The 14,120-nt window shown below is 37.9% G+C and overlaps 1 protein-coding gene across 2 annotated transcripts in view; it reads right to left on the bottom strand.

The window, feature by feature from the left end:
• The window catches only part of SEMA3C (semaphorin 3C), a 123,368-nt gene that overhangs the window by 36,080 nt on the left and 73,168 nt on the right, over positions 1 to 14,120 (bottom strand). For both annotated transcript variants that reach the window (XM_048301781.1, XM_048301780.1), the window contains 5 exons: positions 12,522 to 12,584; positions 11,083 to 11,202; positions 7,232 to 7,322; positions 3,344 to 3,463; positions 1,369 to 1,511 (listed from right to left, as the gene is read on the bottom strand). In XM_048301781.1, the coding sequence (XP_048157738.1) occupies positions 1,369 to 1,511; positions 3,344 to 3,463; positions 7,232 to 7,322; positions 11,083 to 11,202; positions 12,522 to 12,584 (537 nt within the window). The remainder of the gene's footprint in view (positions 1 to 1,368; positions 1,512 to 3,343; positions 3,464 to 7,231; positions 7,323 to 11,082; positions 11,203 to 12,521; positions 12,585 to 14,120) is intronic.

Raw genomic sequence — 14,120 nt, forward strand, 5'->3', positions numbered from 1 at the left:
AGCACTGAGGTGCCAGATCCTAACTGTGCTGGTGAATGCCTCAGGTAAGAGCAGTGTCTTCCAAACTGCATAGCGTGATGTCACCCAAGGAAAGAGAAAACCCAAAATGTAGAAGCTATTGAAATGTGATTTCAATGAAGTGCTCTGCATGTTTCACTGGTGCTGTTGGAGTTGGTAATCCAACTTTTTGGGTGACTTATAAGGAGTCTTTTCAGGGGGTAATATATTTGGCGAGACTCAAAGGTGTTGATACATGAATATGATGGTATGTATACAAGTATACAAATATGACTGGCTCAGATTTATTTTCATTGGCCTTGGGATTCTGCCACTGGCTTCAGTCTAAGTCTAAACAGGCTTAGGCCTTTCAAAAATAATCTGGGCTTCATTATAACAGTAAAAAACCCAAATACAGCTGTAATTGTGTAAAACAGCTCCTTGCAAAATACCCAAAAAGGCCTTTTGAAAGAAAATGGAGATTATAAAAGAGATCACATGCCTCATCATATTGCCAGAATATGACAAATGCCCTCACACCCGGGCACAACAACATCATAAAGCATCAAATTCTAAAGAAGACCCTAATTAAAGACAGGGAATACATAAACACTCACAATGAACTTCCTGAAGGTTTCCAAAAGAAGGAATGAATAGGCTAGCAGTAATTGTGAAATTATAATTTTTTTCTCATTAAAAAAAATTGATTTCACCAGAGATGTTAATAGCTGCTTCAATCATTTTTCATCTATAGTTGAGTAGAGATACAAAAAAACCAAAATAGAGACAATGAGGAGCGCTGTGAAAAAAAATTAATTATTGCCCAGGAATAGCCATAACTCCTGAATCAAAATTTCCTGTGCACATTTTTAAAATTAGGCTCACACATGCATCAATATAAGAACTCAGGAACAACAGATATCATAAAAATGAAAACAGTATTTGAATGTTAAATCAAACAATTTAAAAGCTTTATATTTCTAATATGCTTCAAATATTTTGAGTGTGTGTGTGTGAAAGCCTTCACTTGTCTTAAGTTCATTTTTATTAAGAAACTAATGTGCCTTATTTGTGCCAACGACAGCAAGTTTGAAAATTCAACACTGGTAAGTATTCTGACTCAGTCAGAGAAATACACAAATCCCTTAACCTCCACATTTCCATATCCTTACATGTATATTTAGATATATATAACAGGTTCAGACCCCAGCTGTGAGTTCAGTAACAGCTCTTTTTAATTATGAATGGTGACACAGAAACAGGAAATTTTGTCAAATATAAGTCAAAAGCTTTTCAAACATTTAGTCCTTTAGATTATCTTGTCACACTAGCAGCTTATCCCAGCAACCTGGCAAACAAAATGGTTCTTACTGGGCATACTCTTGCAATCATTGAATGAATTTGCTTTGTGCTGCCGCTGTTGTCTGTGAGTCTTTCTTTGAAGAAGAAGTAGATTTTGGCATCATTGGGGTCTGTACCATCTGGGATAACATGAGCATCCACAAAAATAGGCTCTGAAATGAAAAAGTTTACCAAATGTATGAAACCAAAAGATGTATCAGTATAAGCAACAAACGATTTGACATTTACTGACTGCTTCAAGGAAGTGCTGTATATACCAAACATCAACAAGTCAATGGCTCCTTACTGGCAGCCATATGTTTTTGCATCCTCACATTTTATTTCACAGCAAATTCTTAGAGAAGCAATCCAGAAGCAGTGGTATGAGATTACTGCAGAGACTCAGAGACTTGGAGGAAGAAGAGAGAAGAATCAGTGTGTTATCAGGGGCACTTATGGAAAGTCTCATTGAGACAAAACATAAAAGTAAGCTGGAACACCTCAGAAATATGTACAAATAAAGTTCATAAATGAGAGAGGAAAACAGTCTGTGTAACCCAGAAAAGGAAAGCAGGGCATGCAAATGCTTGAGCAGCATTTGACTTCATATCAGAGGCTGATAAACACAATCAAATGTACAAGTAAAACACTGCAGAGAAGAATTAGGGAGAGAGCAAAATAATTTATAACCTTAACATCAAGCATATAATGGACAGTGCAACAGCCCTCAGAATACCTCCTTTGACTGAAGGAAGAAGGGGATCCTGTCCCTGCATGAAGATTTTGTCTTTTCAATGATCATACAAGATTGCTTGTTTGGTTGAAGGGCAGTGCCAATTTTGAAACAATCTGACACAAAGGTTGAATGTCTGACAGAAAACTCTTTTTAGACTGCAGCATTTTTCCATTTGCATAATTCTATTCTCAATTAATATAACAAGTGTCATGTCTCTGGCTCCAAAAAGACATGGAAATAAATTGTAGTTTCAAGTACCTGTTTTGAACATAAGTAACAAGTAGATTTCCCAGAAATTAAGCATTTTTAATTTTCTTTTTCTCTTATTCACTTTAGGATGCACATGTTATGGTGTGCAGATAAGTGTAAGAATGTAGAGCAGAAGAAATATTTAGGAAGCAGACAAAGTTTGTCTTTCATAGTGAAATGAATTTATTGTGACTGAAATCCTGTGATTTCATTGTAGTCACAGCCAGACAGGAATAATAAGTCACCATAAAAAATGTCAAGACAAAACCACAGTAACTTCAATATACCTGAAGTTTTTTTAGAATCGTAACTGCTGTGTTAGTTGCTCTATAGCCTTTCACATCTACCTCTGCTCAGAATGCTGACCACCATTTTAATTCAAATTGGTTTCACTGGAAGAAGTCTTCTTACCAGTAAAGACAGGGAGAATTTTCACAGTGATGTCAGTGAAGCAAAGAGTTAAGTGCTGCCACTCAGAGATGAGTTTTTCTACTGTGTTTGGATAACCGATTCCTCACCACTGAAATAAGAGGCAATGATCCTCATTGACTTCTCTGATAGTGAGACACTCTTCTACACATCTTTTGAATGCAAGTGGTGGTGAGTCTTCTGTGCAGAGATGGATCATCTTGAATCAACTGAAGCTGGTATCTTAGAACCAAACACAGATTTAAGGCAATAACTGATTTGTGAGAGGTGAAGGCACTTCCCCAGAAGTTAGACTGTCTTACCACTTGCCACTGGAAAGGTTTTCATACACTTGCCCTCAAACAGTTTGGTTCAGCCTTAATGCAGAAAAGGCCCTCATGTGGAGTGGCTGAAGAGCTTGGTTCATGCAGGGATCCTTCTACATCTGTGCATTGTCTACAGTTTGTATTTACACACATTTCTTCATCGTTCAACTTCATAAATTAAATTCAGAGACGAGCTCTTTAAAAGATAAGGTCTTTGTTTTAAGCAAAGGAAAGATGAATCTCTATGACACCCATTAAAAGCACTGGTAAATCAAAGGTGTCTCACCACTCAGCCACTTGGAGTTGTGCTGGTCAGTCCTCACTGCATTCCTCCTGGTCAGACTGCGAAAAATGGCTGCATCCGTCCCCATGAAATCAATATACATTCCTGAAAAAAGCTCTTCATCTGAAAAAAATTGAAATGGAGGGAGAATTGTTATGGCTTTTGGGAAAACAAACGTTTATTTTAAATTCTTCAGCTCTTTATTTACACGAGTCTATACAGATAAATAGTGGGTCATGGGAATGAGGTTTCCTCTGATTTACAAAGACTCAGTCAATAAAGGGAGAGTCATCAGATTTTTCTTAGAGATTTTATGGAACTGTACCATTAAATGCCACAGCAGAGCTGCATATGTGGGGAAACTTTCTTGATAGTAAGTTTAGTTTTTCAGTTTCCACTGCTAGGGACCATTGGAGAATCAGGTTAGTGCTATCAAAAAGTATCACATTCAATATCTTAAGAACACACTTCAAAAAACTTTTTTCTTTGTTACGGAAATAGATGAAGCGACTGAGTAGAGTTTATTGCTGCTGTAAACTGGCACAACATCTATTGCAGTCAGTGGATCAGTGCCAATTTTTACCAGCAGCAGTTAGGACTGCCCCAGGCAGCCTTGTGCTGACTTCAGTATTGCAGAGGTCTGACAATTATATTATTGAACTTCACCCAGAGTAATATGGAGCAACAGTTGTCCCTTTTTGAGTACTTGGTTCTAAGTATAGGGCCATTATGCTTGAGCAGAATGAGACATGCAACTCCTACATTAACAGAGCTATAAGCTTCCACTCCCTGTGCAGGGCTGAAAACTCAGTCCATCAGTCAGGATGTCTATCTGTGTTTGTGTTTGTGTGTGTTTGCATAAACATGTATATACAATTACAATTATAATTACATGTACTCTCATTTTCTACTCTGTAAATAACCAAGCAATTTCCACTGACTAATGACAATGAAACCCCAGAGTAGAAAACAGTAGCTAAAATAAACTCTAACTCAGAGTGGGAGTGGTGGCTGAATATATTCCAGTACAGCTGGGTCCTTTGATTGATGTTGTCTCTATTCCTGGACTACCCAGAGAGTGTGGTCAAGCTGGCAAGAGTCACAGTCTCAGAAATACTTGAGGCTATTTTCATGCTGGTTTTGTGTGCGTGTATGTGTCTGTGTGTGCTCATAATCAGCATGCAAGACTATTGAGAAGCTCATGAGAGTATTAAAACTCTGGAGATTTTGTTTTTCTGCTGCTAACTGGAGCCTGAACTGAACCCTGGCAGGGCATCCAGCAGCCACTCTTCTGCTCTCACCTCTCCCTGTGATGACAAGATTCATACACAGGAGATTTAAGCAATGCATTTGCTGCATGTTGCTGAAGCATTTACTTCCTGAGCAGGTATTGACAGAAGGATGTTAGATCTGTACAAATCTATGTTTTATATATTTGCCTCCTTGCCTCAATCCATCAGAACTTTATTCTTATTATGGAACAAATTGTCTGAAAGAGATCAGGCTTATGGTTCTCACTAAATGAGAACCATTGTGTACAGTCCTGTGCATATACACATATGTCCACACTTCAGCAACAGTACTATACTATGTAATTTTAATCCTATTACGTATAAATGCTATTACTTATGTCTTAAGCTTTCCTACCGTCTGCTTGCTAATCATGTATCAGATGAGATCTGTCAGTTCCACTTCCTTCTGGTAAAATCCTTGAATTCCACACAGTATTTGGTACGCACAGCACAATGAGTTCACACTACTTTGCTTTGTTACTGGGGGGAATTACTCAATTGATGAGGTATGTCTGCTCTTATAAATATCTCATAGTCTTAGTGGGGAGAGAGTTATGCCTCCTCCACACTAGTTATGCCAAGCTGCTTCAAAAAGCACATTTTTTATTGCTTTGATGCAAATGCATCCCTGTACAATGGCAAATTGTACAAAGTTCAAATTTATTTTTACTTTCCTCTGAAGGGTGAGTCATCTTTCCTGCTGTATTCTAGGCCAGTGATGCCCAAAATGGTCAAGAAATTGCACCTATATTTAAAAGTGCTTCTTTTATTGCGGAAGAGTTAGTTGGTCTGGTGGTATTTCCTATCTTCTGAAGCAACAGGAGGGAATTCCTCCTGCAAAAAACTCAAAGGAGAGTCCAATACATTGGCTCAGTCCTCTCATTACAACACAAGCTGTGACTTACAAAATGTTCATGTTTCTGGCACAGATACTGAGGCTAAATTCATTAGAGCTTAATATTTTTTTGTAGTGACCGGATTTTGCAACAGAAAGGAGAAAGTATAAAACCCAATCTATGGGACTCTTTTTAAAAGGAATTTGACCTTTGTGGAATAATTTAGACTTTGTAGATGAACTATGTCATGAAAGATAAGTCAAACACTAGGGAAGGTCTCTCTAGTGACATAACTGAGAGATCAAGAAGATAATGAAAAGTCTATTAAGATGAACAAAGCTGCCATAGATCTATCATAGAAAAAAATCAGCTTACTGTATGAACAATAATTCAGAAACAATGTTCTTTAATGTTGCCTATAAAATCCAGACAGAATAAGGAAAGGAAACAGTTGATTCACTTAATAATACCAAAATGGCAATGAGTAGCAGTGGACTCATCTATCACTGACTTTGAACAAATATTTTCTTTACACAGTGAGTGTTTGTAAACACTGTCCCTAGATCACTGTTGAGATAAAGGTATAAGGGCAGCCAAGGTTCAGAGAATGTCTAGGTAGCATTTATCTGTTCCCTAAAGGTGTTCAGTTCATATATCTGTGAATAAATATACTTGTCCTTTGTACTAAATATATTTGCAATAAGGAATCAAAAAAAAAAAGGCAATTTATATTTTGAACAGGCCATGTAGGACAGATTGTATTATACTTCCTTTAAGATCCATAAGATTTTCAAGTAAATATCTGGCACAGTATGTAATTGATGGAATTGATTTCAGAGGAAGCTGAATGGCAGAAACACTGCACATTGATCCCTTGTAAATCTTGGATGAAATACGCAGTATCTGTGTGCAATAAGATTTATTTACTGAGAAAGTCTCAAAAATCCATGCAACTGCTGTTCCCTTCATAGCCAAAAATACAGCAAGGAGCAGGCACATGCCGAAAAATCAGGGCCTTGGCACTAAAAGTGTGTGACCATACTGCAAATGTGAAAGGTCAGGTTACACTGAGTATATATTTCCAGCTCTTCCTGGTCAAAAAAAAGCAAAGTATCTGTTATAGATGACTTAGGTTGCCCAAGTGTGTGCCCCCTTTGAGTTTTCTCATAGGTGTGCAACAAGCACAGAAGAAATCCTTTATTGTTTCACTTCTGGTCTTTCAGACGGAAGAAAATTTCAAAATTGGTTGGGTATAAAGCCAATTGAAGAATGAAGAGCTTTACAATAGTGGGTGGGTTCTACAGCAGCAATGACAATAAAAATGAAATTCAAAGCATCTGAAGTCTTCAGGCTTTCTTTCCCTGGCTACTCTGAGATTTTACAAATAATTAAATGAGACACAAGTGCTGTCTAGGATGAACAGGGTCAGAAACCATTCAAACATAAATGCTAAACAGGGTAATGTAAAGCTCAAACTAATCTTGGGAAAAAATGTGTAAGCTGGAAAAGGGAGAACCTTTTGTTTTCTGTCTCTCTCCCCCTTTCAATAACTTATTTCTGCATTTTGTTTGTCCACCCACCTTAAGCTTCAGATAAGCTTTGAAACATGGATGGACCCACCCCTTGTGCCCATCAGCCAGACAAAAGGTACTGCTCCTGGGAGGCTGAATTCTGTGTCCAGCCTCCTCTGGGCATTCCATCAACCCACCCTACACATGACCATATGGGTTTAGACTGCAGCACCTTGGAGTATCTTTACTTACTGATCATAACAGACACCGTGTTCACGTTAGGGTTGAAAGAACAGCGTCCCTTTCCTGATTCACACTTGGAGTCGATCTTGAAGATTTGTTCCTGCAAAGTAGATTTGTGTATCACTTCTCATGTCAGAAACCATCAGATCTAGGCTGATTTTTATGCCTGGCTGTTCACAACATTAGCAATGCTCTATTAACAGTGCACTATTGGGCACTTTTACTGTACTATCAGTAGTTTAACTCTTCTATTCAACTCTTCTATTTTCTATTCAAAATTCCATCATCTTGTTAGATAACACTGACATCCAGTTATTTTCAAGACTTGTTATAAATTCAAGACACTGAATCAAAAAAATTTTCCCTCTGTCTCAGTTAAGGATGGGTTGCCTGATCTCTGCAATAATATGTGTAGAGAATGCTTTTTTTTTTTTTGAAGTTATTTACAATTTATTTTTTGAATATCTGGTTGTACTTATACCTGTCTAGGCCATTATAATAAAGCTACTAGAACAATAACACATATGATAAAAATCTCTTATGACAACTGTCATTGGATGATATTATAAGTCATTTGGTCTTTATTGAGCTATCAGACCTCCAAAAATCCCCTAAATCACATATATTTTCTTCAGTAACATCTCTTGGATTATGTGTAGAGCTCCAAATGCACAGTGATAGATGATTTATCTATACCTCTTACCATAGCCTGAAATCTCCTGGGTTTTGGGTTTTTTTTAAGAAATTTGGGATTTGTTTGTACAGGGATTTGTTTATATTTTATGTGATTAAGGAACAGGAAATATATTTTTCAAAGTAGAAGCAATCTGGACTACAGTTTGAAATACAAACAATCTGAATAACTTTAGAAAATCTGCCCATTTTGGTGCAACTATCCACTTCTTGGTTCCCAGCAATACCAGCACAGTGTGCTGAGCAAGAAGCGACTCAGGCCCAAGCTCTTTCCTTAAAAACTGCAGTCAGTAATGGCAGATGAACTGATCCAACACACACCGACTCACACACCACTGTATACCTAACTACTTGTTCTTGGGCTCCGAAAACAAACTTCCAATCTTTAATAAAAAGACAAAAGATACAATTGCAAGAAAAAAACCAACAAACAACCAAACTTAAAACAATTCAAATGAAAAAAGTAGCTGACAGAAATTCAAATAAAGGTTTCTGTGATGTAGATGCCAACAGTTAGTTATTTGAGAAAGTACAGCAACTCCTTATATTCTCTTTAACAGCCAATGTAAATCACAGGGAGTGGGGATGCCACACCAGTCCCTGAGCAGCCATTTGGCACCAGCAAATTGAAGATTACACCAAGCTCAAATGAACAGCTGCAGCAGGAAGTTTTCATATCATTATCCTCTCTCTTTTCCCCCTCTTCTGTTTGCCTAATTTAATCTCAGAGATCTTATCTATTGTTTCAGTAATAAGCTCTCTAAACAATGTTAAAACATAAGTATGAACTTTCTAATGTGATCTTGGGTGGTTTCTTTGTTGTTTTTTTACTTCTAGATTATATGCAACTTGATTCTAATCCATATTTACTATATTAAACCACTATTTACCAATTCAAAATGCCCATTACTGTTCTATTAAACTAGCTCCAGGATTACACTTGATTTTCATATATATTAAACTGCTATTTAGTCTATAATTATTTCACATACGGATTACATTTCCTTCTGTTTGCATTCACTTTGACATTAGAATATATTTGGGTGACTAAGGGAATAATTACCAAAGACCAAAGTATCAAGTGTGCCAAGGAAGAAAATTAATTGTTTTATAACCTCTGTTTCAGGGGAAAGGACACAATTTTGCCTCATCAATGAAACCCCTATCTTTTGTGAGCTTATGTGGAATCCCAGAGACAGGAGAGCAAAACAGGCTCAGTTCTTATGGTTGTTGGATATGACTCTGCCAGGCTTTGTAGCTTCTAGATAAAAACAGATGTGCTTTGAAAAATATTCATTTTGCACATGCAAAAATAACCTTTTGTGCATTGAAAACTGTACCAAACTGAAGGTGAAATGATAAAAGCAGAGGACAAAATGAGTTTTTACTGGTCCCATCAGCACTACATAGTTCCTCATTCTGCTCTATCAATTAGTCGAGCACAGATATATGGAATGAGTTCAGAAGGAAATGCTCGGGTTTAAACTGTTATGCTATTGTTGGCCTGTACAGTAATGGCTTTGAGCATGAAGTGCCTACAGTCAAGTGTCTCACAGACTCCAGACGTCTGAAGCAGCAGTTTATTTAATCAATTGATCATAGGCATGTAGCTATACAGACAGGCTAAGTGAAGCCGGTTCTGCTTTTCCAAGTCATGCATTTTTACTTTTCATTTAAGAAATTTAACATCTTGCATCATCTGGAGATGTCATTTCCTGCCCTCCCCTCTGTCCCAATCTCATTTACAAACAGTCTAAAATAATGAGATTCAAGCTTCTCTGGGCTGCGATACCAGTACTTAAGATGATAAAGGAGTATTACATTAATTAAAGACAAATGAGATCACTGAAGAAATGATTTTTCAAGAAATAGAATAATGCTGGGGAAGGGTGACCCCTGTTTCAAAATACGTCAAAATAAGTTAATGCAGAGTTTTTTAACCAGGAGGATGGATTTACATACTTAGCTCTGCTTGCTTCTCACTTTAAATGCAGGCCTACAATCTCTACTTTTAGACCATTAATTAGGACTGAAGGTGCAGTGATTCTGACTGTGGGCTGTATTAAGGAAGCTGGAGCCAGGTAGGGATCTACCAAAAGTCACTGAGATCATCCCATGCAAACTGATCTGGAGAAACATTGACTAATCACCTCCCTGGAAAGCTATGCAGAAATCTTGGTCTTGGCCAGAATTTCCATCCCACTCCCAATTAAAGCAGTGATGAATTTCCCAGTGTCTTCCCCAGAAGCCAGCCCTGCTTTTAAAGCTGCCCTCACATGGCAAAGCTCCAGGTAGCATGCTCTGATCTTCCTTCCCAACACATCTGCTTCCACATTGTTCTGGAAAATATACTGCACACCCCTGTGCCTGCAGACATGAATCTGACCCAAAAGCTACTGAGGTGCTGCCTCCTGGTTAAGTGCCTTTCTTCTTCCTCCTGGTTGCTTAATTTATCACCTATTACATTTGCACATAAACAAACATTTCACTTTCAAATCAGGAAACTTGAACCATATACTTCTGAAACATCTGGTACTTACAGTGAAAATACACACAGTGAAACTGAATATAGAAAAACTGGAGACCGATTAGAAAAACTAAGACCTTACAGTGAAGAGAAACTTACCAGCTTCATCCAGGCACCATCTAGTGGGGCAAAACTTGTGCAGTAGATAAAGTTCCTGTATTGGGAGTGCATCTAGAGCGTATTAAGCTGAAGTCCAGCAAACTTTCACATAGTCAGCCAAATTAAGGGCTTCTCCCAGGAATCAGTAACATATGGAAGTTATAAAAAGTGGACTTTGTATTTTATTTTTCATCTAACTGGCTATTTCCTTTTAAGTATTTCTTGGGCAGTTTTCCACCACATGGTAGGAATGAATTCACCAGACAATGTCAAATAAATAGTAGCATCAAATGTTGCCCAGCATTTGGCATGATTGTGGAATTTTGGACAACCATCACATTTGAGGCATGGCTTTTGATCACGGCTTTGCTTCTAGCTGGTAATGGGTCAGAAAACTATGGACCTTTGTTCTTTTGCTATTCAACATCGGTGAGGGAACCTACTGGGAACAATGATTTTTGCCTTTTCAAAACTTTGAGCTTTCGCATCACGCCAGTAGGATGCCCCGCACAACGAGTGGATAAAGTGAAAAGAGAGTTACCTCAGACCGGCGTCCCCTGTTGACGTACACGCAGACGGGGCTGAAGGCGCCGCTGCCACACACGTACAGGTGGGTGCGATTGTACGACTGGATCACACGCACAAAGTTCCCACAGCCGTGCTGCAGGAAACAGAGAACAGTCATTCCACACAGTGGCAAACGTTATGAGATGTTGGGAACTCTAGGGAATAGACATGACATAGAATTTTAATAGCATGTTGAAAACAGCTACTGAATTTGTTAGTCTCTGGATTTGGACAGCTGCTCCTTTTCATGTCATTTTGCCTGCTCTGGGAACTGGGCTCTCTCTGATTGAGCACCACAGATGAGTTATAGAGGAGTCCATGTAGCTTTCCCACTTCCACACAGCAATGCAATTTTCATTCACATATTTCTCTCTACCTTGCATGAGAAGAAGCCAGACCTCTACAGGAAAACAAGAAGTAACCTTAGGAAGTTTCCTTAAGGATACCTCTTTTCCCCCCTAATTTGCTCAACATAAAATGAGATGATTAAAAAGAAAGCAAGTCCAAAAATCAGATTTTGCTATTTGTATAAAAAGCTTCTTTCCAAAACTTTAAATTGAGATTTGCAGTCAATTGTTGCTTTGTACTGAAGACCTAGAGTAACATTTTCAGATCAGCATGAAAATTAAAACAGAACGTTAAGTTCCACACAGTTCACAGTATTTGATTTACAGTTTTTCCATCCCTTTTTTCTCTAGCTCTTTTGTTTTTTAGTATGATCAACTGTTAATGCACTTTAGGTTGGAAATAGATTTATTTTCTGAATATTTTTCCTTACCAAGATCTCAGAACCGCTTTAATATTCAATCATCCAAATCTCACCCAAGACAGTGAGAATTGCATGTGTTTTATGAGCACATGATTGGGAACTGTGCCATCAGTCATCCTCATGAAAATCAGTGGAGTTAGTCCTTTAGCAGACTGCACTGGTTTATTTACTTTTAAAGGCATTCATATTTTTGGTTCAGCAGAAGCCAGTACCATGCAACATCATCTGAAAACTGGTGCACAGCTGGGGTCTTCAGACTGCAGACAGTGGGTACCACCCACCTTCACAGCGTGTTCCTGGGGGGAGCAGCCAGAAAGCTTCCCTGCTCCGAAGAGCAGCTCAGCAGGCTGTTCAGCATCACCCCAGGACATATTTGGAAAAGTACAATTACCTAGTTTGATTAGTAACAACCAAAAAAGGCCAGGAAATGGACACTGCATATCTTTTCCTATCTGTCAAAATCTGAAGGTGCATTCTGTTTACATTGCCTGTTTTTCCAGAATTTCACTTTATAGATTGGCTTGCAAAGCATTTCAAAAGCAAAACAAACACTTCTTTCATTTTGCTTTGGCTGCACTCAAGGTGCTCTTACTTTATTGCCAAGTACCTAATTTGTTTATACGTGCATGTGGATTATAATTTACCGTAGGATCCTTGCCAGCCATTTTGCACTCTTCAACCTTGTTCGCTGATGCTGGCCAGAAAATCTGTAAGGAAAGAAGTATTATTCAAGTAGTATATTTATTATGCAATTTTTAAAAAGCCAATTTCACTGCCTAACTTACACTAATACATTAATATTTAGATATCATTTACACTTTGATTATAAAGAAAAAAAGGATTTTTGTTGATAAATAAAATTATCTTTGACTTAGCATGCACTAAACAAAATCAAGGTCCAAGCCTTTGCCTAATATATATTAAGTCTATTACACATTTTTCAGGCAAGTTAATCAATTTATTTAGATTGTTTTCTTCTAAATAAGAGAGATTTTTCACCACTATTGCCTAAATTACTACCCATCTTTACATTTTTACTTTTACTGAACTTATAGAAATTTTTCACACTAGAAACCAGAAGACTAAAATATTGAAGGAAGGGTTATTGTAACAATTTTTCAATTTTATCATCAAAGGTTTGGCTAGATTATGACAAAACCTGCTTTAAATCTCAAGATTTCACGTAGATTTCTTTCAGACAGCTTTTCCACAAATACCTCAATATCTGAATATTTATCTGTATATCTCAAACTCTAAATATTTTGAGCTTCTTCCATTATTTATTTTGATTTTGAAGTAGAAAAGACATCCATTAGAAATTTATCCCTAGAAATCTAGTAAGTGACAAAGCCTGATAACATTGAGCCTCAAGACAACATAAACAACAGCATTAAAAGATCTCTGTGTATATATGTACACATAGTTATATATATGTAGAATTGTGGATTTGAATGTATATGTATATAGGACTTCTATAGACATACAAGATCAGCAAAGTGAATCTGTTGTTAAAATAAATAAACAAATGGGAGACTGTGTGGAATTGCAGAGATTCACTCTGAGCTTAATACTGGGTGATCACATCCACTGATCACATCCACTGCCAGAAACCGTTGTGTGTTTTTCCTTTCTGCTGAATTTTTTTTTTTTTTTGTTCTTGTTTCTCCAGGCCTACATGAGCTGTTGAAATTCCTCACAGCTTTATACTGCAGAAAATATTTCATGTAACAGAAGTCCTCCTATCTAACCAAACTGCATAGGATTAAACTCGACCTGCTAAGGACGGGAGGGAGCGTGCCATGCTGGGGCACAGCTCCTGCCAGACCAGGGTGGCTGGATCACTGGGGAGACAGAAATTAGCAAAAGGGTCACAGAAGATATTTCAGATCTGAGAAGGCAGCCCCATTTCAGAGGGAGATTTGGGTACCATTAGAGGAGGGAAGAATGCATTCACACCATTGAACGAGAGGCATTTAATTTAAATGTGTAAGTTAGAATGAGCCTCCTCTGACTCCCTGCACAATCAATTCAGGTGGACAGGCATGTCCAGAGGGTGATTCAGAGCAAAGCCTAATTCAACTGTGCTCAATCACTCTCTGGCAGGGCCCCTCTCTCTCCCCTGACACATTAAAAGCCTTGTCTCTTAAGGAAGGCATTTATCTTCCCTGCTGCAAGCTGGGTATCGCTGCCCCTCAGTCCTTCTGAGGTACAGTAATAAAGCCCATAGATTAAAGGATTGGATA

Source organism: Corvus hawaiiensis, chromosome 4 (genome assembly GCF_020740725.1).
Source record: "Corvus hawaiiensis isolate bCorHaw1 chromosome 4, bCorHaw1.pri.cur, whole genome shotgun sequence".
NCBI lineage: Eukaryota > Metazoa > Chordata > Aves > Passeriformes > Corvidae > Corvus > Corvus hawaiiensis.